This window comes from Eurytemora carolleeae, unplaced genomic scaffold (assembly GCF_000591075.1).
Source record: "Eurytemora carolleeae unplaced genomic scaffold, Eaff_2.0 scaffold223, whole genome shotgun sequence".
Lineage (NCBI taxonomy): Eukaryota > Metazoa > Arthropoda > Copepoda > Calanoida > Temoridae > Eurytemora > Eurytemora carolleeae.
This window is the reverse complement of record NW_019396601.1, coordinates 1-23,938: the sequence shown is the minus strand read 5'-3', so window position 1 is coordinate 23,938 and position 23,938 is coordinate 1. Positions and strand designations below refer to the sequence as shown.

At 32.3% G+C, this 23,938-nt stretch overlaps 2 protein-coding genes across 3 annotated transcripts; both read right to left on the bottom strand.

The window, feature by feature from the left end:
* Positions 1 to 402: 402 nt before the first annotated feature.
* LOC111706133 (haloalkane dehalogenase) lies at positions 403 to 11,498 on the bottom strand. 2 transcript variants are annotated; one of them, XM_023478917.1, is made up of 10 exons: positions 11,404 to 11,498; positions 9,762 to 9,851; positions 9,519 to 9,576; positions 8,715 to 8,794; positions 7,109 to 7,184; positions 6,290 to 6,361; positions 2,520 to 2,584; positions 1,979 to 2,022; positions 1,448 to 1,530; positions 403 to 478 (listed from the first exon to the last, which is right to left on the bottom strand). In XM_023478917.1, exons 1-10 carry the CDS (start codon positions 11,471 to 11,473, stop codon positions 469 to 471), a joined length of 648 nt encoding a protein of 215 aa, XP_023334685.1. In that variant the 5' UTR covers positions 11,474 to 11,498; the 3' UTR covers positions 403 to 468. The 2 variants fall into 2 exon arrangements, with proteins under 2 accessions (XP_023334685.1, XP_023334684.1); XM_023478916.1 differs by lacking the exon at positions 403 to 478 and adding an exon at positions 1,155 to 1,197.
* A 20-nt stretch (positions 11,499 to 11,518) lies between these two features.
* LOC111706132 (origin recognition complex subunit 1) lies at positions 11,519 to 23,916 on the bottom strand. The gene is made up of 18 exons (XM_023478914.1): positions 23,859 to 23,916; positions 23,288 to 23,359; positions 22,073 to 22,233; positions 21,204 to 21,296; positions 19,429 to 19,494; positions 19,120 to 19,164; positions 18,898 to 18,960; positions 18,383 to 18,575; positions 18,060 to 18,122; positions 17,407 to 17,470; positions 17,057 to 17,151; positions 16,300 to 16,543; positions 15,880 to 16,003; positions 15,418 to 15,503; positions 14,319 to 14,420; positions 14,032 to 14,097; positions 12,901 to 12,972; positions 11,519 to 12,130 (listed from the first exon to the last, which is right to left on the bottom strand). Exons 4-18 carry the CDS (start codon positions 21,216 to 21,218, stop codon positions 12,013 to 12,015), a joined length of 1,416 nt encoding a protein of 471 aa, XP_023334682.1. The 5' UTR covers positions 21,219 to 21,296; positions 22,073 to 22,233; positions 23,288 to 23,359; positions 23,859 to 23,916; the 3' UTR covers positions 11,519 to 12,012.
* Positions 23,917 to 23,938: the final 22 nt, after the last annotated feature.

Below are 23,938 nucleotides of genomic sequence, written 5' to 3'. Positions count from 1 at the left end.
CCCCCCCCCCTTCCCGATAAAAAAAGGATATTTACTTATGCTTCTCTATATCAAATTATGCTTATCTTTATCTTACATACTATATTTTACTTTGATGTTTTTATATCCGATTTAATATTTAAATATATATATTTTTATTACATTTCAGAGCGACTGATAACTAGCATCAATATCAATTTTTCTATTTTGATATTCAAAACTTTGAATTTAGTAGAATTAAAATTATACAACATCAACAACATCAGGTAGCAAAGATATAAAAAATGAAAATTGGTTTTGAGACGTTTAATCTGTTTTTTTTTGGTTGACAACCAAGAACAATTATAATTTAACATCCATCATTATGGTAGAGATATAGGAATTTTAATTTCTTGAAATCTAATTTTATGATTTAGATTTAATTTCTATTTTCTAGATTTCCTGATTTCCTGGTCTATCCCTTGATATATTGACAGGGCGTATTGGATATTAAAGTAAACTGAAAATATAACATGGAATTGGACTAACTTCGTTTAGCTTCCTCACAGAGATAAACTTTTTTCATTCACTTTTTGATCCCCCCACACCTAATTTTTTTCTTAAGAATATATTAATATGCTGACTTCTGAGTTATAATCAAAATTTTCAGAAAATGCCACCTAGGGAATTTTAATTAAATCCATTTTTAAGAAATTGTAGAAATCAAGTGCATTTTTAAGTCTAAACTCAATCGTACCTCTAGGTTCAAAGATTAATAAAGATTATTCTGTGTTTTTTTTTTCTCGATATTTTTAGAATCGTTGATGGCAGGGTCCCCAAATTTTGTGAATTTTCCTCAATTCGTAAGACATGTTTTAGCCAAAAAAAATCAAAGCCTTAAGTGAACTATAAAATTGCCCAATAACTGACTAAAAAAGACTTTTTGAAGTAAAATCAGTTAAAATTACATCAAAAAACTTTTTAGGGCCGCATTTTGACTGTCAGGCAGTTGATTTAGGAGTTTGATTTGTTGCTAAAATAAGTTTCATGACTGTTGAAGAAAAATTAAAAAATTTGGAGACCATGTCATATACTGTTAAAAAAATATCGTCAAAAAAACCCAGAAGAAGCATATTAAAGCCTTCAAACGAAATTGTTTAAATTAACACCTGTGAATGCACTTGATTTCTTCAATTTCTTGAAAAATTGATCTACTCAAAATTTCCTAGGTGGCATTTTCTGAAAATTGAGACTATTTCTCAGTAGCCTGCATATAAACATAATCCAAAGAAAAAGCTTAGGTGTTTTGACTTGAAACCATACGGTCCATTTTCAGCAGTGTTCCCTATTCAATAACAAATAAACGAAGGCCTTTGCACCCAAATAAGTTTTTTGTTTTTCATTTTTATAGTAATCTTTTTTTGTAGGGACAAAAAATTGATTTAGTTTAATCAACAATCTACCTATATCTGTTCAATCAACAATCTACCTATATCTGTTTAGCTCTATTTCTCCGTCTGGGACGTTGTTAGTGTTCAGTATAACAAACCGGGAGAAATAACCAGGATTATCCTGAAAATAGAAAATATTAAAATCAATGCTCTAAATTACATTTCCTTAGCCCCCCCCCCTCAACTGCTAAAATGCAGAACACCGTGATATTTACAGGGCACCAAGACGCTATTCTTATTTTTTTTATTACTTAAAATATTATTTTCTCAATATCAATTTTAAAGGTACAAAATTGCAGACCAATTTCTGATGTATATTGTTGTAACCTGAATACTGCAAGTGCCGCGTGATTTAAAAGTTGTCAATTGATCCTTTAGTGTAGTAATATTATTATTTGGTTTGAGACCACCACTGTATTCCTTAAAGTCAAGGGACATACTTTATATTCGATATGTCAAATTTAGATTAATAGAGACAACAGATCTTCCCCTTTGGGCTGCAAAGATATATGGATTAGAAAATCAGAGTTTGTGGCAAAGACTCAATACCTTTGTAAGAAAAAACTAACCTTGGCAAAAGCTGAGCCAATCATCCAACCCCAATTATGACCAACTATAAGAACATTAATAATTTACAAGTATGTCTAGAATGGTGGATAGATGATGAATAGAAAGGAAGATGATGTTTAGAAAGGAAGATGGTGTTTAGAAAGGAAGATGGTGTTTAGAAAGGAAGATGGTGTTTAGAAAGGAAGATGGTGTTTAGAAAGGAAGATGGTGTTTAGAAAGGAAGATGGTGTTTAGAAAGAAAGATGGTGCATTGAAAAGAAAATGGTGTTTAAGAAGATAGTATAAAGAAAGGAAGAAGGTGTATAGAAAAGAAGCCGGTGCATAGAAAGACGTAATGTGTATAGAAAGGAAGGTGGTTAGAAAGAAAGATGGTGTTATGAAGAAAGGAGATGGCGAAAAGAAAGGAAAACTGTGTAATAATAAGAAGATTGTGTATAGAAAAGAAAGTAAAAGTTTGCAGAATAGAAAATAGTGAATAAAAATAATGTAAATAGGAAGGTTGGGTAGAAAGTATATAAATAACTGAAAATGAATATATTCCTAAAGTAACAGATCCAGGTATATTAAGATGGGCCAGCAGTCCAGCTAGTGCACGCTTGTGTAAACTACACAATCAGGGGTTACACAATACATTCAGAGAATTCAGAGATTGTACTCATTAACAACACAATCAGGGGTTACACAATACATTCAGGGATTGTGCGTTTGAGACTTTATTTTTGAGTTCGGTATGATCGGTAGATACACAAGAATTCAATTTAAAATGTGTTCCAAAATTTCCATTCACATATTTTGAAAGTAAAGCAGCACTAAAGACAAATTTTTAGTAGAATTTGTTTAAAAGCATTGCTTATCAAATTATTTCAGGTAAATTAAACAAATAAGACAAAATAAACAAAATAAAACTAAAAATATCTTATTTTTCATCTTTATTTACAGAAAATTGTAGAGTAGTTTTATTGAAAAAGAATTAATAGCTTTTATTAAATCTACAGCAAAAATACCCTAATTAAAATGAAATGATTTTAATTGATAATTTCATTAAAATCATTCTACTTCAAAATCAGGAGAGCATATTAATCTGTTTCATAAATATTTGAACAAAATCCTAGGTTTTCTCAATTCCTGTTCTTTTAAATGATTGAAATGAAATTTTAGTTTTCTGAAAATCTACCCTTTGAAAACTCTGAATGCATTGACTTAGGGTTGTTAATCGTTCTTGAAAAAGATCGAAAAAAAACTATCGTTTTTTCGTTGTTCTAAAAACAATTGTTTAATTTTTTTAAACAAACAATCGTTTTTGAAAACGTAGCACTCGTATCTTTTAAAAAACGAAAAACGATCGTACGACCTACTTTACAAAACGAAGAACTTTTTCAAAAACTATTGTTTTTAAAACGACAGTTTCGTTTTCCGTTTTTTCTTCGTCGTTTTTTAAAACAATCGGGTTTTCTAAAAATGAAAACGTTTCATCCCTATGCATGGTTAGGTTAAAAAAAAGTATCATCGATAAAAAAAGATATTTAGTCCCTGTCTGCCTTTTCATACAAAGTCAACTTATATCCAAAGATATTAAAAGGATAAAAATAATCTTTTCCCCTTCATATAATTATATTGAATAAAATACAAATAAACTCAAGTTTACTTTTTCTCATTTTATTCACTTTTTAAAACTTTTTTAGATCAAATTGATAAGTCAAAAATGTAAATATTGCTTTATTTGGTAGAAGATAATGCTAACTTCCAAACAACAATTTTCATTTAATGACTATTAATAGTTTATAATGTTAAACAATTATCTTCAAAGCTTTTAAGGCTATTAAAAAAAAGGAATCTAAAGGACCCCGTAATGGACCCCCCAGACTAAGATATCATATCAGTGCTTAGGATCCAGATATCATTAAAATCTTCCTAATCGTTGATTAGTAAATATTTCACCAGTTGTTTCAGTCAGTAGAAGAAACGTTTTTACAATTACTTAATAACCCAACCAAAAGGTGTAAAAAAATTATTTTATATGCTAATTTGCTGTTTAGGGACATGTTTCTAAAAGAAATTATCGATGAAAGCCACAGTACTCAGTAGAAACGTAGAATTGATTATTTCATTATCGTCATTATCCATAATTTTATTTGCAGATTTCTTCAAAATGTCGTCTTCACAATTAAAATAAAGAAAACCGCAAACAAGCGACCCTACCTGAAAGAATTTACATAAACCTGAAAGAATTTGCATAAACCTAAAATATTTGAAAATGAATTTTAATTACTTATTTTCAATGCAATAAGTTCAGTTTTTCAACCTGTTTATATATATATATATATAAAGAATATATTTCTGAGAGAGTTGTGGGGACTGAAAGTTAAGAAAAGCTGATGCAGTATGATTGATCAGCAAAATGAAACCAGACACTATATTTTTACTTGATAGGAAACCCAGCTTTGCCCGGAAACTAAGTTTTCCCAGTGAAATACAACCTTATCAACATAGAAATTTGTAATCAAGCTATAACACTCCTTTCTAAGTTGCCCGAGGAAGTTGTTAAACGTTTTTTAAATATCTCATTAGTATACAGCTGAGATTTGTGTGTTGAGTGTGATAGGTTTTTTTAGCAGGTTTGGTTGATATTTCCGTGGATCCGAATATTTTTGTGGATCCGGATCCAGGAAGCCAAAATGTTCCGGATCCGTATCCAGATCCTAAGCACTGATTTTTTCCTTCCTCCCCCTTCCCTCATTCTGTCTTACACCATTTTAAGGGACTGTCGACAAGAAGGGAAGTGTACTGTTATAAATTGGTCATGTAATACTTAAAATAAATGGTCAATTGAAATTACATTGACATTCCCTTTAACTTATCTTTATTAACTAATTTCCTTTTTCAAGTTAACAAATCAAGTTTACTTAAAGCTCTTTATTAAATAATTTCCCTTATCATGTTAACAAATCAAGTTTACTTAAAGCTCTTTATTAACTAATTTCCCTTATCAGGTTAACAAATCAAGTTTACTTAAAGCTCTTTATTAAATAATTTCCCTTATCAGGTTAACAAATCAAGTTTAATTAAAGCTCAATAAAAATAAAGTAATGTAAGTTTATAAATGCCAGTGTAATAAATTATTCTACTCACGTTCTAGGATAAGTTTATCAATGCTTCCATTAAGAAATATTTATTTACTTTAGTGAACAAATAACGTTTTCAATCATCTAAGAATAATATGTATTTGTTATTATATTATAAAGTTTGTATGAACTAAACTGGAGAGTGTAAAGGCCTAGTATTGTTTCAACACTGGTTCTCAGGCTACTGTGGAGATAGAAAGAGAAAAAGAGAGAGAGAAGAGAGAGCAAAGTTAACCATATTCAGATACAAGGATAGATAGATAGAACTTCTACCCGGCTTCTATATACCAGCTGGCCAGTGTAAATTTATGTTTATCTGCAGTATTGAAGTTAATCCAGGGTTTTATGTTTATAGATTAAAGTGAAGAATAGAGGATAAGAGTGCCCTGAACGGTTTTATATGTTTTCCCAATAAATTTAAACATTATATACTCTTTTCTGTCTAATATGCATTGATCCATATATATAATTCATATTATTTTTTTTACAGTTCAGTATCTTTGCGTTTTTAGCATTCAAATAAAAACTCTGTTTGTATCTTAAAAACGTTAAAACGGCTGAACCGATTGGGTCCAAATTTTTTGTGGGACCTACCATGACCCCAGGAGGTTTATGGCATTTCAATTTTTGTAAAAATTTAGAAAATCCACAAACCAATTAGGGATTTTTTGGTTATTGTTTTACAGTGTACACTGTACACAATGAGAAAACCATTAAAGTTGAATGATAAGATAACCTAGTTTTATTTATATAAAAATAAATTATAAATGTATTAAATGCAAACCTAGAATTCTGGGAAACATTTCTAGAAGAAACCCCACTATATACAGTTTAGTTTTGGAAATTTAACTGACCTTTTTTGTTCAAATTATTAGAAAAACAAAATGTAAATAAAATATGTTTTTGAATAAAAAAAAATCTTTTTAATAATTGCTCTAACACTTTCCAGATGAGGTGTTGGATTTATAGAAACCGTATTTCTCTAACATCTCAGAATGTCTTGGGGATTATGAAAGCTCTACTAAATTCGTACCGGTCCAACCCTATCCTCGTACTGTACTGGGATTAATTACGCCCCATGATTGGCTATATACATTTAAAAAGTGATCTTCGCCGTATCCACCGTAGTACTATGACTGTGATTTACATCCATCTACTTTGCAGTGGTTTGTATTGTATAACCCCTGCCTGACAGTGTACGCTCTGTAATCAACGAATTTATCTGACTTTCCAAATCCAATAAAGTCCGGAGCTATCACTCTAAAACACGGAAAGTTATTATTCAATTCATAGTGATAACAATGATTACAGGGAGCAAGGATTTAATGCAAGGAAAGTTATTTCAGAGGTGTACGCATCTTTTGTACTGCAGAGTACTGTCACTGGGCAGAAATGTAAACACAAGACGGATGTCGAAGCCTGACATGGGATCCATCTTTCACATAAATAATCAATGAAATATTCTGGTCATAGGAAACTATTATGTGAATTATCAAAATTCTCAAAATTCAATGCTTTTAACCTCCTCGGATACTAAACGAACACTGAGGCATCTATTCTTGTTTACAAATTACGTAGAGTATACGCAACTGCAATTAACTTTCCTTGCATTACATTCTTGACAGGGAGTGAGTTTTATTAAAATAATGGGAACGGAAAAACAATTAAGAACTGTCAACTGCCGGGGTAATTTTCAGTGACCCTCAATTTCAGAGGTTCCATACCTGATTAACAATAAAATCCTTAGAATTTCATATTCTGTGTTTTTATCATTTAAACAAATAAATAAAATTAAATTTTCTTCCTTGTCTCTGTTGCATTGATCCGCAATTGAAAATTATTTTATTATCAGAAAAAATGTATTTCTCCAAAATTTTAACAAATTATATTTAAGGGGTACTGTTTGTGAATCGTGCATGTAAACTTTTAAATTTTAAAGTACATTGACAGACTCTGAAAGAATACGGGGATTTTCAGCAAAATATCAACTATTATCTACGATGTTACCTATATCCAGCTTTAGTCAGATAAGGTATAAGTTTACTCCAGCTGTGAGACCAGAATGGTTCTCCATGTAGCAAAACTTAACATGATCAAATGTTCATAACCTGACTTAAAAAAAGAAATAGAAATCAAAATCAAGGAACAGAAAAACAATAGAGGAACAAGAAACAAGATGGAGGAACAGAAAACAAGATGGAGGAACAGAAAACAAGATGGAGGAACAAAAACAAGATGGAGGAACAGAAAACAAGATAGAGGAACAAAAACAAGATGGAGGAACAGAAAACATGATGGAGGAACAGAAAATAAGATGGAGGAACAAAAACAAGATGGAGGAACAGAAAACATGATAGTGGAACAAGAAGCAAAAAATAACATAAGACAATTGAAAAAAGAAAAGGGAGTTGAAAAAAATGATTTAGAGTAAAGTACGCCTTTGTAATAATTTGTTTGATGTGCGTAATTATGATAAAACTAAGGTTCACGTTACTTAATGACCAACAGATCCAAATTAGACAACAAACTAGTTATCATGTAAAATAGCGATGTTGCGCAAAACGTATATTTTATATAAAATAAGTTTCTTCATATTATGTTTCCTTATCAGTGTCAAGTGTGATTAAAAATTTTGTATAATTTCTCTTTGAAATTTCCAGAGTTTTTAGTTTAAAAGCTAAGAATTTCATTTCACGAGCTAATATCTAAAGGCTCAGAACAACATATAAAAATACTTTTGTCTTTAGAAAAGCAAATCATAAATTGACTTTGTTTAATGGTTTCTCAAATTAAAAATGTACAACAAAGAAATTGAGATTTGGCCACAAACTAAAATGTTCTCATCACTATATCTTTGCAACCTGATGGTGTAAACCTTTGATATTCAAAATTAAGATGATTTGATCTAACATTTGAAATATATAAGCTCTACAACATTGGGTCACAAAGATATAAGGATAAGACAATCATAATTTGGGGCAAAGCCTCAATTCCTTTTCTTTCTTGATTAGTTCCTATTTTTAAATATTTTTTGTTGTTGCATTTGATACATTGATAAAAACGTTTGCATATTTATAGGGAAAAAATTATTATTCTAAAGGGAAAATCGGAAATTATGTGACTTTTTGCGAATTTTGGTTTGAGCTTTTTAGCTAAATGATTTGGACTGACGTATCTTTCTATCATTACATTTATTAACAAACTTATCTTAAAAATTTTTCGCAAATTTAAGTTGTCTTAAATATTTTATGCATAAACATCTATCAAGGTTGCAAACTTATTCTTCAGTGGTTGATTAAAGATATTTTATCATATATGCGCAGTGCGCACAGACTATTACAGTTAGTTGCACAATGAACTATCATTATTGAGCACATAGTACCTTTTGATTAAAACTCTAATAAATCGCTAAATTTAAGTTAGAAAAAAACGAATTTTAACAATATTTTTCTATATTACTTGCTGCCAATGATTTAATTGTAAGAATTTAGCCAAGTTCTGTTATCATGCTGTTAATTAAAATGAAAAATTAATAAGCAAAAATTATTATAAAGGGGCACTTCACTCTAGACATCATAAAACTGAAGATCATAAATTTAACATTTCAGATTTCCTATAGTTTCATTCGAGTAAATATTCCCTTCGTCCAGATAGTGAATCCTAGGCAGACCTTCCAGGTTTAGATATTCTCCTCTAAAATAAAAATCTACATTATAATACAAGACATTCGTATATATGTTGCGTATACTGTATAGCCAGCCAAACGACTGGGCCGATTGGGCTGAATTTTTTGTGGACAGGGGGTGTTAAAGACTGAAAAACTCTACATTTCTTACATTTTTTTTCTTCAAATCTTTAAAAAAAAAATTCCACGGGCAACGCCGGGTCCTTCAGCTGGCAATAAAGGAATTGGGTCTTTGTCACAAACTCTGATTTTCAAATCCTTAAATCCTTACAACCCAATGTCGTAGTCCTTAGATATTTTAAACTGTAAATTATGTTGTCTCAAATGATCAAAGTTTAAAATTTCAAACGTTTACACCAACAGGTTGAAAAGATATAATGATTAGAACATTTGAGTTTGAGGCAAGGACTCAATTCCTTTAGGAAAAATTTGATGAAAATTGTTTGATAAAATTATATTCTTTGACATAAAATTCCATTGCACTTTTCTAGAATAATCCTGCTCTTCTAATAAAGTTTAATTAGTTCGGAAAAAAAATCAATCAAATAGAAATTAATGGAATTAATGAAACAAAGTTGAATTTTTAAATTTTCTATTGTTAAAAGCTCTTCTTATTTGACGTACAATTGAAATCCTGCTCCTCTGAAGAAATTGTAATAATTCCGGAAAATAAATCCTGATCTTTCTCCTTTAATTGGAATTAATGGAATGTTTAAATAATAATCGACAAACCTGAAATGGTATCCCATCTTATAGGCATCCTTGAAATTTTTTTCAGGGGAACGAACAACTGGTAAAAATCATTCATTTTATGCGTGCAAATTTGACACATTTAACAAAAATATTGTGAGGATTTTCAAAATTTGATGAGAAAAATCTATAATTTATGATTTTCTTTGAATCATCTTTAATTTAGAATTAAATATCGGAAGGTATTTTTGTTTTGTTTAAGCGTTAAAAAAATAAATGTTATTCCTGTATGATGAACTGGCTTCGCATCTCTGATTATGTTGATAGGTATAGCTATCAGCTCGATACATACATACAGTGCCAGAAGAGCAGCTCCTTAAACAGAATTTTAGTTCAGAGGGACTGTAACGTAATTTCATAAGACCCGCCTTGCAAAGATGGAAATACCCGATTTACAACTATACCTTGAAAGATTTGTTTGATCAAATATAAATTATATATCAATGTTTATAATGTTGAAAACTTATTTTTTTTTTAGTTGTTGGTTCTCCAATAAAGTGAATTGCGCATTTCTGAACACTATGAATAGTTGACGGGGAATGAAATAAATAGAGTTTTTACTCTAAATTTATTATTTCACTTTCTGGTTTAAATCTAACGCCACCCCATTCACACAACCTATATCTAGGTTCCGTTCATGGCTGCACTATCTCTCCTGATCTCCTCTGGAATCCTCCAGGATGGCACCGCTATATGTCTGATACTTTGTGATCTTTATTATGTCCTTGTCTATCTTTCTTTACCATGTCATATCTCTAGCAGTGTCCTTTTTCCAGGTACTGATGTACCGAAGACCTTAAGGCCTTTCCGTGTTTACTTCGTATACAAGTCTGATCCTCGTCTCTTCTCGTTCTTCTGGAAACCCCAGAGGACTGATCCGGAAGCGCACATGTTCCTGTTGCTTGTGCGGTACCAGGAGGTCCCTCTCCTTGCTGATCTCCCTGCTCCTCACCTAGACGAGACCGCGCGCCCAAACGCACTCGGACTCAACTAGGAGGACTTACTCTAGCTGAGCAGATACCCAAGGTGTGTAGTCTTACGTACCCTACTTAGAAAAACGATAGTATCTTCCACATACTTGGACAGCAAAAGGTTTCAAGGGTACCGTCGTTGTGAATCGGACATTGCCATCTTTGCATGGAGGGTCACTTGAAAGTATGCCCTTTAAGGGTGGTACACATTTTATTTCTAACCTAATTTCTTACAATACATTATACGTTAAAAAAATATCTGCAGGGGCGGCAAGCAATTGCAAGTAAGCTGCCAGAGAGAATTCTTGAAAAATTAGATTTTGTTTTTCATAAATCCCTTTATTAAATAAAAAAAATGGGGGGATTAGATATCATCTTGAAAGTTAAAGGAGCAACTGAAAATAGCCTTTACATTTGTATTTCTATGACAATGTTTGCATGGACTCTTATTAAAAAACCCTAAACATTTCATAAGTCAAATATCTTTTACTTTTAGGATTTTTTTTTCATTGATAATAGGTGTTTATTGGACTAGCTGAAGTGACTCTCTATGCATAGATGACATTGCTCGATTAACTAAGTTAACCCTTGGAATCTTTATCTGATCAATAATGTGGAAGATATTCTCAGTTGTCTCGGAAGTGATCATTTCTGATAATTTATTTATGTTCTCATGCTGTAGAAATGCGTAAGTCACTTTTATAGAGAAACTACAATTGAAAATAATCAGTTTTTAAGATTATAACATTGATATCTAATCTATAATTGATCCGACAAAGTTTTTAAGGGTAATCGGGCACTGCAATCTTTACATTAAGCGTCACAAGAATTTACACTTTCTGTCCCTTTAAGAATCAAACCATTATAATTTGAAATACTAAAAACATGAACTGTACCTACGACATAGTCCGGAATCCCTAGCTCCAAGTTGTTGACCATCAGCTCTGTTGGATCCGTGTACCCCATCCTGTAGATATATATAATTCCCCCCTGATGCTTCTCTAGTGCATCTTTTTTCTGAAATCAAGGAAACTATGGCATTGAGCACAGGGTCATTTCAAAAGACGGCTGTTTAAATTAAAACTATCGAAATGCTCATTAGGTACAATTTTCGGACAGATGTTCTGGCTTAAATTAATTCATTTTTAAATGCGTTAACTTCATCCTTATACAAACATTTGAAGTTGTGTACAGTAATTAAAAGAAATGGTACTTGACAATGTACAATATTCTCAAAATGTGTGAAGGAAAAATTGATGGTTATTATTAATTTAACATAAATGTTTCATGTTTTTATGACAATTTAATTTTCGATCTAGATGGAACGAGATATAATATTAATGGATATCAAGACAATAAAAGTAATTTTCAGGGAAACTCCCGAGTTTTCATTTCATAAAAATTAAGCTAATATAAAAATCTCATTCCAGTCCATACTTTGGCATCCTATTACTCTTGAAACAGCTGGAAAACCATCCAAATATATCTTAATTATGATGAGGATTTTATATATTTCTCGCATTGAGGGCAAAGTTAATATCTTCAAAGGCTACGTTCAATCTAAGTTTAGTGTCCAGTCCCTTTCTATAATCCTCAGATAGAACTAACCGTTGGGAACTCAACCTGAAAACGAACATTTTCTGGGTAAAATGAAATAATTTCTAGAAGTACAGTTTTGTACTTCTTGTATTCTAAAGTTTATATCTCTTAAATTTAAAATATGAAACACTAGCTAGATGTATAATGATTATAATAAGTATCTTTTATCAAATCTTTCTTAGGCTGGCTCCTTGTCATTGCTTTTACACGTTTTATTCTTTGCCAAATCATCAAGTATACCATTAAACACCTTATTTTAGACAGGAAACCAAATTCGACTTTTGCAGTGTACAGTGTACAACTAACCTGACTACTACACTAACTATATGTACAGAGTAAACTGTACAGTCTACAATGTACAGTGTACAACTAACCTAACTGATACACTAACTATATGTATAGTTTACAATGTACAATGAACCTGACTACTACACTAACTTTATGTACAGTGTACAGTTTACAACTAACCTGAATGCTACACTAACTGTATGTACAGTGTACAGTGTACAACTAACCTGAGTGCTACACTAACTATATGTACAGTTAATACACTAACTATATGTACAGTTAATACACTAACTATATGTACAGTTTACAGTGTAGAACTAACCTGACTGCTGCACTAGCTACCTGTAGTGTACAGTGTAGAACTAACCTGACTGTTCAGTGTACAATGTACCGTGTAGAACTAACGTGACTGCTAAACTAACTACCTGTACACTGTACAGTGTACAGTACAGAACTAACCTGACTGCTGCACTAGCTACCTGTACAGTGTACAGGATAGAACTAACCTGACTGCTACACTAACCAAACCATGGAGAGAGGGAGATTTTACTCCTTCACTGGCACAGGTTTCATCAAACCTAAAAAAGTATAAAATATTAATCAATAGACTTTATGAAATCTTTGGTGGTATTTAAAAAGAGTGACCGACAATGTATGGTAGTTGAACTGAGATTGCAGTATTATTGAGAATTGTTTTTAGGATTCATTTGAGACCTAACAGACGTTTTTTGTTGCATATTTAAAATGCAATATTTAAAATCCTCATTGATTGTCCATTTTGGATGATTTTGAGAATCGGTTTTGTTTAAATTATGCAATGACGACCACGAAAAATGTAAAAAAAATTCTACAGTAAACAAATTAGTTGTTAAGGAACACGTTGACAAAATTAAAATTAACTATTATCATCGAAAATGTGGAATCTTATTCAGTTATTGGTTTCTGTAATGTCTCAATGTTCAAAACCATTTTCTGTAGATTTCCTGGAATTTTAAATGAAAAGACGACATTCAATTTCAAGAAATCTGCGAACAAATTCATAAAGAATAAGAAAAGAAACAGTTGATTCTGAAATTGATTTATTGACAAATTTCTAATGAGAAATATGTTCCTAAATATCTTATTAGTTGACTGTAGACATTTTGTTAAATTTTTTTTCGTCGTTTTTGAATAATTTTTATAAAACAGATTTTCAAGATCATTCCTCAAAAATGAACCATCTACGAAGATTTTAAATATTGAATTTGCGCTGTTACTAAACAAATAAAAAACGTAAAAACGTCTTATAGGTCTTAAATGAATCCTGAAAAATTTCTCAATAACACTGCAATCTTAGTTCAACTACCATACATTGCCGGTCACTCCCTTTCAATCTAGGTAGCTTTAATGTAAAATATTATAAAAATTAAATATGGTTGGTTTTTCTTAGACTTACTAGTTTCCTAATATTACCTGATGGATATATTCCTTAGTGTAGTTTACAAATATTACCTAATGGATATATTCCTTAGTGTGGTTTCCTAATATTACCTAATGGATATATTTCTTAATGTAGTTTCCTAATATTACCTGATGGATATATTCCTTAGTGTAGTTTAGTAATGGATATATTCCTTAGTGTAGTTTACTAATATTACCTGATGGATATATTTCTGAGTGTAGTTTCTTCAACTCCTGTCTTATAGAACTCATTCACCATCGACCTAAACACAAGCAAAACATGAAGACCTAAAAGGCAAAAAATTCAAAGGTTACACATTTTTTGAAGGCGGGGGGGGGGGAAGTTGGGGTAAAGAAAATACAAAACAATATGGAGTATCTAGACCCGGTGTTATAAATCTTACAAAAAGTTCCAGGAAACAAATGAAACTTGAACTTGTATAATCCATGATTGAGCCTAAATGATTGATAAATGATAATACACCTGAGAAAGAATTGTTCTAATTGGCTACAGGTCCGAATATACATCATCTTAGAGCTAGTGAACATCTCACGGTGAACCTTCAATACGTCCACCTGGGTTACCCTGACAGATAAATAAACTCTATTAATTAATTAACTAAACCAGTTATCGCACATAAAATATATCCTCAAGTCAATCAATTTAAAACCACTAATCAATAAATCGCAAAGCCATAACCCAAACCGTAAATTAATTGACCACGGTGTCCAGATTCTGCGGAATAGGTTAGTTAGTTGGCAAATAAAGACGATCTTTCATTTCTTCTTTAACTCTATGAGGCGTTGTATCAAAAGAAATGCTGAATAATGATCTTTTGGAATAACCTTCATTTGGACTGTTGTTGATTTTCACCAATGTTCAAAAGTACAAATGAACACAAAATTGTGCAATACAACTAGAAACCACGCTTCAAATCTTTGTCACCCAAAGTTTTAAAAACCTTGGTTCATTTGATGTTTTGTGGATTGTATAGATATTTCGTATATTAACAGGTTCAGGGACCTATCTTAGATTGATGGTTCCAGGGTTCAATCAGAAGGCCAGCTAAGGTAGATAACTTTTCTTATATTTGAATCTCTCGCGGTTCGAAAAGAGTTTTGACGTGTTGAGTTAATTGGATTATTCGTGTGTTTTAGAGTTTGAGACATTTTAAGAATACTGAGTTTTTTCTTTTGATTTACAAGAATGAGTTTTAATTTTAACCATTTCGCTTCTTTTCAGTTCTGATTCTACAACGTGAATATCCAGACGAGAATGGATGAGTTTCTCTGATTGATTACGGAATACAAGATTTCGGTACACAAAAGATGGATTTGAGATACGGGGTTCGTTCATATAGTTTATGGTTATGTTATATCGGTTTCGCCACTACATGATATACAAATTTTTCATGAATTTATCTATTTTATCCTTGGCTTTTATTAAAAAAAAAGTTTACTTTATCTATAAATCCTATTAAATGTCATCTTTTTTGCCAATTAACTAAATTCCTAGTCCACCCAATCTGGACACCGTGTGACCAAATGAACTATAACCATAGTGTAGTTAAATCTGATGTTACCTATCTCTTCCTTCCCTCTCACATCTCTCTGCTAGGATTCTACAGATATCCAGAGCTCTTCTTGCATCCCCGGAGAGACCAGCAACCTGAATGGTTAGATTGTTTACAAGATCTTAACCAGTTCTAAAATCTCGTTTTTGTTTGGACAAAGGTTAAAAATAAACCGGACGTCTGGAACATTTTTAAATAAATAATTTTACTAGTGCATAGTTATTATTTTCAACATGTTGGCAAACAACAACAAAATTGATGGAAAGGTGGATAGGTAAAAATAACGTAAGTTTAATCTAAATAACTCCTCCCCCCCCAAAAAAAGCTTACCGTTTTTATTAATACCCCCCCCTCCCCCCACCCTGGAAGGAAGTTTCCTGGCTCTCCCCAAGACAGGGAGTATAGTCCCCTCCTGACCTGCGAGGGATACAAATAAAATTCCCTGCCGGCGCTAGCATAGATGTGATTTACCTTTCTTGAAACAAGTTGAATCTCGTCGGACTGAAAGACCTCAAGACCCTCCAGTCTACTGGAGACTATACACTGCAGCTGCTGTTGATTATACGGCTCGAAATGGAGCCGATTGAATCCCAATCTATAAAAATAGTTTACATTAAAAATTTCAATGAATAAAAATCCTTTCTTTCTAGTTTCTCATTTACAAACTTTTTTCACTTAATAATTTTTTCTCTGAAGATATATTTACTATTTCTTTACTTTTCCGATTTTTTTTTTATTAACAATTAATTACTACTTTTTCAACAGTTCAGATTTGGGTATTTATTTGAAGTTTTTAGATCATATTTTGCCCCTTTGATTCGGATCCATGAATCCGCATCCGGATTCCCAGCACTGGCTAATGGTTACATGGTAACCGTAGATATAATGTACCTGCTAATAACTCGCATATCCATATCTCTTTCCGGTAAATCCATCGTGTTCGCAATCGCGATAATCACAACCTTGGCCTGGGGCCTGCTGGGCCACTCGAATATATTGTAGAGGACGGTCTGCTTCTTCTTACAGAGCATGTCGAGCTCGTCCACAAGGAAGATGGTGTGGGTCCGGCGGGGGGCGGGGGTAGAGAATCTGGTGTCTAGTTTCTTCATCGCTTGCTCATGTACTAACTTCTCACCTTCACATTTTTAAGTTAAACACATCTATTCCTTATTTCTAGTTCTTTCCTTAGAGAATTTAAAAAGTGTGAAAAGGCGTATTTTAAAATATTTAGAAATATTGAACCAACAAGTTCCCCCCCTTTACAGATACAAAAACTCATTTCATATCTTTTAGTATAATTACTTACCATCCATTTCAGCTCTGATTAGTACATACGAGAGCAGTACATACAGTACATTACAGCAGAGTACCGTGTCTTTTAGTACAGTACAGTATGGTGAAGTACTGCAGTACAGTACAGTACAGTTCAGTACATTACAGTACAGTGCAGTACTGTACTGTACTGTTTAGTAAAGTGCAGTTGATTCCTGTAAAGTGCAATACAGTTAATTGTAGTACAGTTGAGCACTGTATAATTTAGTACAATTTTGTACTTTATAGTGCAGTACAGTTGAGTTCTGTATGGTGCAGTACAGCTTAGTAATGTATAGTATAGTACAATGTAGTACTGTACAGTGCAGAACAGTACCTGTAAGGAGTCTCCACATCTCCACATATGTTTGTTCAGGACAGGTTAATCTCATTCCATTCAGTTCAAAGAAATTAAAATCCGGAAACTCATCTCTATGCAGAAATAATGAATTAAGATAAAAAATAAATAGAAAGGACCCGGGGGGAATTTAAGAAAGATAAAAAAGGGAAATTTTAAAAAGTTCAACACGGAAATTGAAGAAGGATAAGCAAATAAGGAATTGTATATAAAAAACAGTGGAATTGAAAATTGAAAGAATTAACAGGAAATTTAATAGATAAATTGAAAAAGAAATAATAATATTCATTTTGAAGTATTTCAAGTTTTATTTTGTTCATAATCTGTCCCTGTTATCCTCCATATATCTTATAACTTGCTTAACCGTTGCAGTTTTACCCGTACCAGGCACACCTTTAGTATACAGTGTTATCCATCAATTTTACAGTGTAATCAAATAAATGGTGTTATCTTTCAAAAAACCAATATAATCACTCAAATAATCGAGTTTTCATCAAATTTCCAGTTTATTCATGTACAAGTAAATAGATTACCAATCAAATTTACAGTGTAATGGATCAGATCACCAATGTTATCATTCAAATAAAACTGTTATCAACCAAATAAATAGTGTTATTCAAAGAATTTACAGTATAATCATTAATCAACCGTTTTCTATCAAATTTTCTGTTTAATCATACAAATCAATAGTTTATCAATCAAATTACGAGTGTAATCAACCAAATATATTGGGAAATCCATCCAATACAAAATAAGATCAATTCAAAAAAAGGTTTTCATTCAAATTAGAAGTGGATAAAAACAATTTAAAAATTGTTATCTGCCAAATAAACGCTTTACTCAAGCAAATTAACAGTGTATTCAATCATCAACCGGTTAAATTAACAGTGTGATATTAAAATATTGACAGTGTAATCAACCAAATCACGAAAGACAATCATAGTAAACAAATTCAGAAAATAAAAACTATTTATTTCCAAACCTGAGATATAAATACATCCACCAGTACCCTCCTGAAGCTTACTCTCAACATAACCAAAGATCTCTAGATTAATTAATATTGATCTCTCATTCAACTATATCAAAATATATAATTTGACAATGAATTATATTCAGTATTCACGAATTACAAGGTACATATTTTCTCTAAATTATTTACCCCCTAAAATACGACTTTGTTCACTTTTATTCAAGCAGGCTTTTATCACTGAATTTTATCTTTAAGTGACCAATTTTAAACAAATAAAATATAATTAAGGGGGGGGGGGTTCCGATTGATCTTTCAACTATGGGGTAGTTTTTTACCTGCGAATTCTTCTTCTCTACAGGGTAGTGAGTCAGGTACTGCTGACACATGAAGACGAAGTTGTGCTTCTACTAGAGGATTTAACGAAGATTTGACCGGGGCTTTGCGCTGCGCAACTCCGGGAGTAAATACACGACGTTCCAGTAGTTTGGTGGATTTTCTTCGAGGTGTTACAACTGCGACAGTTTTCTTCTTAAAAAAAAGAAAAAATTAAATTAACTTGTTGAACAATTTCAGGGGTGTATGTTGTTAGGAATTACCCCTCCCCCCCTGATGATTTTTGAAGATCTGAAAAAAAAAGAAATTCGACATCAAAGGGCAAGTTTATTTACTTCTTTATTGATGCTTTTATCTGTAAAAAATGTTTCAGGTCCGCACAAACATATTTAACTTTACAAAAAAAACGTGATTGGGGTGGGAGGGTATGGACGTTGTTCAAGAAAATGTACACCCCTGAACAATTTAATCTTCAGCTGGGAAAAATTCAGCTTTTGTTGTTCTTATTGTTTTGTACCTTAGTTTTAGTCTTCCTTTTCGTTTCTTCATCCTCGCTAGCATTACTTTCCTCACTACTGCTCTGAAAATTACACTTTTTGTACTGAATGTACCATTTAATATTTTTTACACTAATGTAATTTTTAGATTTTAAAATTTTTTCAAGGAAAGTAAAAATGTTTTGCGTCAAAAGTTTTAATTTCCCCCGAAGTAGAAAAATTTGAATAAACATATCTTTTACCTCCTTTTTGTTTTTTCCGAACTTTTTCTTGTAAGTTGGAGAATCCTTAATTATATTTTTCCTTTCAGTAATATTCTTAAATATTATTCTTTCCGGATAAATCAAATCAAATCAAATCAAATCAAATCAAATCAAATCAAATCAAATCAAATCAAATCAAATCAAACCAAACCAAACCAAATCAAATCAGTTCAAATCAAATCAAATCAAATCAAATCAAATCAAATCAAATCAAATCAACCAATTTCAACCCCAAGATGAGGTACTAAATTAAGGAGGATATGTGGGATATAGAAGAAAAATATATTCCTCGAAATCTGAGTCAGATTCTGATTCCTCTGAACTAGTTTCAACCACAACAACTCTCTTCGTCTTCTACAATATTTACAATTTTAATGGATACAAAAACAGAGACAAGTTTTTCATACTGTTTTTGCGGTGTAATATATGGAAAATGGATACTGGAAAGTGTTTAAGTTTAAGTTTTTCATATTGTTTTTGTGGTTTTTTATTTCAGTTTTTATTATTCGAGAATAGCATTTGATGAATAAAGATAGTACATTTTTTGTTAGTCGACATAAAAATTCGCATTATTGTACAAATAAAAAAATGTACTTTTTAAAGATTGAATAACAAGTAATACATAAAAGGGCACTTGACTTAATATAAAAAATCATTTCCGCCTCATTGTAATTTTTTTTTTAAAAATTACATTCTTTTCATCCAAAATTTTAAAAATTTCCACCTAAAAATCATTTATTTTCCCAAAGGGGGGGGGGGCATGAAACGTATTACTCTCCGGAAAATTTAAACAGTGTTTAAACATAACTTAGAATTGTCGTAGGAGGCTGGCTGATTTTTTGCATGCAAACTCAGAATTATGTATATTACATGCATTTTTTGGTTTTGAAAGAATCTGAACAAAATTGGGCGCGCGCGCGCTTTTTGTGAAAAATGCGACTTTTTTTACAGTAAATCAGTGTTAATTTCAATAATTGCACTTGAACATTTTTCCTGACACTCTTAAAACAAATATGCGCTAAAAAATTCACCTCCAAAGGCTTAAATAAAAGAAAATATCTTTGAATACTTATGTGCTAAGTTTGGCCCAAGTTAGAATAACAGTTGCATGCGATACATCAAACTATGGCAAAAATGGGACAAGGAATTCATTTCCGAGGTCAAAATGGACATTGAAGCATTCTGACCGGCGCGCTAGTAGCCAACCATTACATTATGGGTCATCTTAGAACATGATTTACATGTTGTATGTCGATTTATAGGTAATTTGGCATAAAAAATGTTCTAAGATGACCCATAATGTAATGGTTGGCTACTAGCGCGCCGGTCAGAATGCTCCAATGTCTATTTTGATCTCGGAAATGAATTCCTTGTCCCAATTTTGCTATAGTTTGATGTATCACATGCAACTGTTATTCTAACTTAGGCCAAACTTAGCACATAAGTATTCAAAGATATTTTATTTTATTGCGCGCGCGCGCGGATATTTAAGCCTTTAGAGGTTAATTTTTTTAGCGCATATTTGTTTCAAGGGTGTCAGAAAAAATGTTCAAGTGTAATTATTGAAGTTAACATTGATTTACTGTCAAAAAAGTCGCATTTTTTTACAAAAAGCGCGCGCGCACTTTTGTTCAGATTCCTTCAAAACCAAAAAAGCATGTAATATACATAATTCTGAGTTTGCATGCAAAAAATCAGCCTCCTTCGACAATTCTAAGTTATGTTTAAACACTGTTTAAATTTTCCGGAGAGTAATACGTTTCATGCCCCCATCCCTTCAGCGAAAACAACAAAATACTTTTTCAGGAAAATATACACCCTGTAAATACCCCCTCCCCCCTATTTTGTGTTAAGGATTGTTTTCGTAATCTTTGTGAAGAAACAATCTCAAGAACTGACGAGGGTCAACCCAGACCGAAATATATTTTTAATAACTGTGGAACTAACATCTACTTTCTTTACTTCACAGAGGTTTGGTCCATCACCATCACCGAATTAAAAAAAAAATATTTTCGAGATTTAACCCTTCAGTTTTCCCATCTAAAATGTACAAAGGTACAAACCTTAGTTTCAGACATGGTGAGAGATTTCTTTTTTGGCCCAGAGAGTTCAGTTCTTTTCTCAATTACTGCTATGCTTGCACGTCGAGCACGAGGCTACAAAATATATTTTAAGGACGCGAAAATGGAGTTTTTCTTTATAGCCGGAGCCGGAGCCGGAGCCAGGATTATAAGATAGATCATCAGACGTTCATTATGTGTTAAGTTTTGAGTCAAACAGGGTTACCAACAAATGATGCGACTTTAGAGACGACTGTACGGAATTTGTTTAGTCCCTTCTCTTACATTCAGGGTTCCTTGTAGGCAAAAACTGGTTTATTCTGTGCTTATCATTTAGTAAACCATTAAAATATTAAATTGAAGGCGGAAACCAAAAAGTAAGCATCATATTTTAAGTCTCACCCTTTATTAGTAACCCGGTATATGTACTAACATTTTATAGTTTACCAGGGGCGGCTTACGCTATTTTCCAGAGGGGAGGGAGATTAATAAAATATTGTGCACGCGGCGTGCTGAAATTTGTTGTCCCCCCCTTTCTTGACAAAAAGTTTCCCCCCACCAGGAATTTCATTTAAGTATTTTAGACATTTTTATGTCAAAATCCTGACATGGTCATTGGGGGGTCATGAGTGGGAGTGGCAAATGTGGTGTCACTTTCACCACATTCCACAAATAAACAAACTCTTGTGGTGCCGCAGGGAAATATTTTTATAAACCAAATAAAACGAACTAGAAGTTGCGCCTCTCTACAGTTGTGCTCTAATTTTTTCCATGGAAGACGTCCTTCCAATTTTCTAGAGAGGGGGAAGTCCCCCCAATTTTCCAGAGGGGGAACGTCCCCCCTCCCACATCAAGCCGCCTCCCCATTTTACCTTGACTACTTCAGGAGATTTAGGTTTTGATTTGGCCACCTCAGATCTCCTCCTTGAAGGTTTAATCTCCTTCTTCCCTCTCCTGGAGGGGGCGGGCTCCTCATGCTCCTCCTCCTCCTCCTCGTCCCCTGAGTCTAGGAGGGAGAAGATTTCCGAGTTCCCTAAAGATTACATAAATTAGAAACTCACTGATGTTCCCTTTATTTTTAAAAAAAATGTCTACATTGCACATGTTCCCTTTATTTTTTTTTAAAAAAAATGTCTACATTGCACATGTTCCCTTTATTTAAAAAAAATGTCTAAATTGCACATGTTCCCTTTATATTTTTTTTAAAAATGTCTACATTGCACATGTTCCCTTTATTTAAAAAAAAATGTCTACATTGCACATGTTCCCTTTTTTTTAAAAAAATGTCTACATTGCACATGTTCCCTTTATATTTTTTAAAAAAATGTCTACATTGCACATGTTCCCTTTATTTTTTTAAAAACATTCCAGATTAACAACCGACCAAGCAATGTCAACCTACCATCCAACTAATGTTTAAAAAACCCCATAACAAACAACAACCAGACTACTGAACAACCAGACTACTGAACAACCAGACTACCAAACAACTTGTCAAACAATGTCTACAAATGTAACAAACAACATCCAACTTTGTAAAAACGGAAATATTTAAACCCAGCCAAACAAATAAACAGCTTACCAACAAAAAAACGTACAACCAAAGAAACTACAAACCTCCAACGCTTAGGATCCGAAAAAATATGCTGATCCACGGATCTGGATCCAAGGGGTAAAATATCAACCAAAAGCTGCAAAAAAAAAACTTTTTACTCCTAAAACACAAAACCCAAATTTTGAATAAGAGAGATTATAAAAATTTCATTATTTCTAAATGGTTCATCAAGTTTTAGGATAAAAATAAGCGAAAAAAATGTAACAAAAAATTAGAAAATTAATTTTTGTTAAAAAATTCAGTAAATCTTAAAAATGACCTGGATCCGGATCCATTTTTTTCCAGTGCGGATTCCGGATCCGGATCCGCATCAAAATTAAATGGATCCTAAGCACTGCCCCCAACCTAATGGGCTAACTAACAATCAAACGACATTCAGTCTACCAAACTAACATCCTAATAAACAATAATGCTTCCAACAAGAAACCAAATCAACTAAAAGTAAAATCTACCAAATTAAGTTTATATTTACCTAAACCAACGGATGGCCCAAAACTTTTCTTGCTTTCTCCACCACAGCTAATTCTCACTTTCTTCCCACTTCCTAGTTTAATATATAATCAGTAGATAAGATAATGCGTAAGAATTTTAAGACAATTTGCCAAATAAGCGAATATTAGTTAAAATATTAAAAATGTGAGAAGTGGAATATATTTGCAAATGTATTTGGTAGGGGGTAATTAATAATATGATTAGCAGAATCGTTCAGAATTGGCAAATTAGCGAAATTTCCAAAAATACTATTGACCAGCGAAGTTGATAGTAAAGATATATTGTGTACTAGCTGGAGGGCCCGGCGTTGCTCGTGGAAAAAAGGTATAAAAATGCAATTTTTTATAATAAAACAACCCCCGGGTACCTATGAGTGTCCATAAAAAAATTTCAACCCAATCGTTCCAGCCGTTTGGCCGGCTATCGGTGACATCTATACGAATGTCTTGTTTTATTTAAATAGATAGATTTAAAGTTAGAAACCTGTGGTCGTTACAATCTCAGTAAAGTAGTTAATGGTAATTGATAAATGTGTATTTAAAGTTAGAAACCTGTGGTCGTTACAATTTCAGTAAACTTTTCAGCATTTTTCTTTCCCTTCTCCTCCTTTCCAACAGATTTATCTCTTTTG